We start from the raw sequence: 3,710 nt of genomic DNA, 5'->3' as shown, positions 1-3,710 counted from the left end.
ACCTTGTGCAGGTTCTTTAGCCGAGGTGGCAGGTTGTCCCGGATCATCTTCATGGCTTTGAGGGGTGGCTCGTTGAAGTACGGGGGTTCCCCGTCTACCATCTCAATCACCATGACTCCCAGAGACCAGATGTCCACCTGGTGGAGGTGCAGAAGGGAAGAAGACTGAGCTGCAGAAGGGAAGCCAGTCCTTGGCAGGCAAGCGGAGCCCTGGGGAAAGGTGATTCTGCCTTTCCATCTTCTTGCTGGGTCTGGAACATTCTCTCCCAGGCCCTTACCTGTCACCCTCCCCAGGTAGTCACCTGAAGGACATTTCTATGGTCCTGCTCACTCAGAGCCCACGGCTTCTTTTTTCTAACCACAACAGATTTCCTCACTGAAACTCATCTCCCTCCATCCCATGCTCGGTAATGCCCTGCAGCCCAGGGCGAGTTGTGACCCAGCTGGATTATCAGCACTCAGGACACGGTAAACCGAGCCAATCTGAGTCAACCCTAAGGACGTGTGTCATGGAGCTGCCAGGGTGGCTTCTGCCTGAGTGAAGATCATGCTGAGGAAACCCAAGCCAAGGAGGCAAAGACCCTGGGACAGGCCGACTGGGGGGCCCTAACACCACAGTGCTAAGGACTACGCTCTGCTAAGTTCCTTTCAGCCTGGTTTCTGCCATACACAGGCAATCCTGTCAGAAATGGCCTCTAGTCACACTAGCTTTCCCTCCAACTGCGACCTCTGTTCCAGCCCACAGGTGCCTGGTTATGTGCTTTTCCATGGAGGTCTTTTCCGCACCAGGCACAACAGGTCAAGTCCTGCTGGCTGTGTGAAGCAGGTCAGTGGAGGGCAACAGGGATGGGCGAGGACTGTAGCCCAAAATAAGTGTCTGCCCCTTTCAACAAGGACACAGTGATCTCAGGGGTGCTGACCATCGTCATGTGGGAATTTGGGGTCCAGGTGGCTTTATCACTTGGTTTTCTGCCAGAGGATGGAAATTCAAATTTCTACACAAGAATTTAAAATGCTTCCAAGAGCCTCTTTAAGTCACCAGCTGGGAACAGGCCTTCTGTGGCCTCCGTGCCAAGTTGTCAGGCAGCCCCACATCCAGTTCAGCTCAGCATTCTGTTCCAACTGCCGAGTGGTAGGCCCGGCTTAGGACCAGGACTCAGTCAACAGAGAATGAATGAGTGAAAGCCTTCTTGTCTTGGTCTAAGCACCTATATCTCCTCTCCCACGAAACCATCCCTGGTGACAAGTCCTCAGACTGAGCCCACTTCCTCACTGCCCCCCTCTCCAGCTGTGCCTGGGCCATCAGCGCCAGCCCCTGCTGGCTGTGACGGCGTCTGCGCTCACCTCTGGTCCATAGGGAAGGCGGGAGATGAGCTCAGGAGCCATCCAGTAGGGCGTGCCCACCAGCGACTTCCTCCGTGGTACCTCCTTGCTTACCTGGGCACAGAACCCAAAGTCTGACAGCTTCACCTGGGGCAGGGTGGAGGCAACCGGGTCAGAGGGGCCAGTAAGGGGAGATGGGACAGAGGTGTCCACCTAGAGAACACCTCAGCTGAGGATACACTTGTTTTCCCTGGTGCAGGCCAGAGGCAGAGCTGGGCTCTGAGGCCAAGTTTTTGAAAGACTTTATCACCTACTGGCTTTGGGCCTCAAGGTACGTCATTTCCCTAGAGTTGTGAAGTGTCTGTGAGAGACAGTTGAGATCTGATCTGGGAGACAGAGTGGGTGCTGGATAAACTCCAGCCCACTGTCCTGGTGCCTTTTTCTGCAGGCCCTTCTCTGAGCATTCCGTGTATGCAAACACCCACAGCAGTGCCACAAGATGAGGGCCACCAGCACTCCTACTTTTCTAAGGGGTCAACATTGCTGTGCTTTGCCCAAAGTCACAGAGCTGGTGAGAAGCAGAGTTGTGTGTGACACCAGGTAGACTGACTCAAGTCTATTTCTGTAACCACCTGTGAACACCGAGTTCTGGGCCCCAAGCTCGACCACCAACACTTGATTCCTTTCTGGACCCTTCCCACAAGTCTGGGAAGAAGAAATTATGATATTACACCACCCTGTGTACAAGGAAGCTGAGCTCAGGCAGGTATGTACACAAAAAAAAGGTCAGCCTGTGGCTGTGAGCTTGGACCTTGTGCTCTAAGAACAGGAAGAAGGACAGGCTACATCTCAGACACTGACATTAGGAAGCCCACTGGTCCAGGTGTAGACCTGAGAAGGGACCCCAGCATCTGGTGGCCACCAGCTGCACTGAGGCTCCTGAGGGAAGTGGCCAAGTCCCACACACATCAAAGGTTGAGCCTGGTCTGGCTCTAACAGCTATGCCCTAGGTCTGCTCCCTGAAGGAAGGAGTTCTTCAGGTCACAGATCTGAGAGGGTCTGAGGGGATACAGCCCTATTCTTGCAACCAGGTCCCTAGGTTCAAGGATCTGTACCTTATTTTCAGACTCACAGACCCACTCAGACCCCTGTGGAGTTCTGTTCCTTCTCACTCAAGAAAACAAACATACACAAAATTACACAATTTCAGGAGACACTTGGATGCCCCTCACAAAATATCTATAGTAATCCTTAGATTTTTATGGACTCCAGAATCAAAGACCCAAACCCCAGAATCAAGGAACCCAAAGAAATAACCCTCATCTTTATGGGCTGGTGAGGGAATCACCAACTTATGAGAGAATCTAATGACAGTCAAGGTCTATTGCTCAACAAAACTGAAACCAAAACCACATCCACACTGGGAATAGAAATCCACTGTGAGGGCCATCTATGTACCCCAGATTTGGAATTCACATCTGAAAGCTGGGAGGCTGGCTGGGGTTCAAAGTCCCCGATCCAGGGTGCTCAACTGGGTAGGAGCTCTCATGGAGCAAGATGTGTACAGGGGAGCAGTGGCTGTCTGCCCACCGTCCTCCCATCTGGGCACAGGGAGAATTATATTTCCCAGCATCCCATGTGGACAGAGCTCCTGTCAGCTTGCATGAGGGGCACAATGCAGGAGGGTGGCCCCGCCTTGGTCAGGAACGGGTGCTTTAGCAGCTCGGCTGCCGTGGCACGCTGGGCAGGGTCCCGCACCAGCAAGCGGTCCAGAAAACCCTTCAGGGAAGGCGACACCTGAGGAGAGACGGAGACGTGAGTCAGGGGGAAGAGGGTCAGAGAGAAGGCCCTGGCCCTGGTGAGTGCCAGTTCCAACTGGACTCTGGAGAGGGCTGCTTCCTCCTCAGTCAGATGGGCTGACTATTCACAGTCCAGGGAATAGGCAGAGGTCAGAGTGTCCTGAGCTTTGAGTGGGAGATACAGACCCAGAAGGCTCTGCCAGGAGGATAGCTCCCCTGCCCCCAAAATCTAGGTGGTCTGGCAAGTAGCTGAGTACTCATCCCCTGGGCCTGGCTGTGGTTATGTGTGTTCAGCCAGGCTGTTCCAGCAACAAGCTCCGGGGAGGGAAGAGCTTGGGGACCCCATGTGCTCTGCTCACATTCAGCTGCAGAGTCCTCCATACCAGCCTGTCCACATGGACACTCGGGGTCCACAGGAGGGGCAACCGGTAACTGCACTGGCCATCCACATCCTGCTGGGCATCACCACCCCTAGAACTCCCCAAAGAGGGCCAACCTTGTGCAGGTTCTTTAGCCGAGGTGGCAGGTTGTCCCGGATCATCTTCATGGCTTTGAGGGGTGGCTCGTTGAAGTACGGGGGTTCCCCGTC

At 54.2% G+C, this 3,710-nt stretch overlaps 1 protein-coding gene across 1 annotated transcript in view; it reads right to left on the bottom strand.

The window, feature by feature from the left end:
- Positions 1-3,710, bottom strand: part of PAK4 (p21 protein (Cdc42/Rac)-activated kinase 4) — a 32,534-nt gene that overhangs the window by 20,480 nt on the left and 8,344 nt on the right. The window contains exons 6-7 of the mRNA XM_006901122.1: positions 1,344-1,469; positions 3-137 (exon numbers count right to left, since the gene is read on the bottom strand). Of these exons, the coding sequence (XP_006901184.1) occupies positions 3-137; positions 1,344-1,469 (261 nt within the window). The remainder of the gene's footprint in view (positions 1-2; positions 138-1,343; positions 1,470-3,710) is intronic.

Source organism: Elephantulus edwardii, unplaced genomic scaffold (genome assembly GCF_000299155.1).
Source record: "Elephantulus edwardii isolate Elephantulus edwardi_28Jun2011 unplaced genomic scaffold, EleEdw1.0 scaffold00308, whole genome shotgun sequence".
Taxonomy (NCBI): Eukaryota; Metazoa; Chordata; class Mammalia; order Macroscelidea; family Macroscelididae; genus Elephantulus; species Elephantulus edwardii.
Note: the sequence above shows the minus strand (reverse complement) of the source record. Positions and strands in the feature narration are given on the sequence as shown.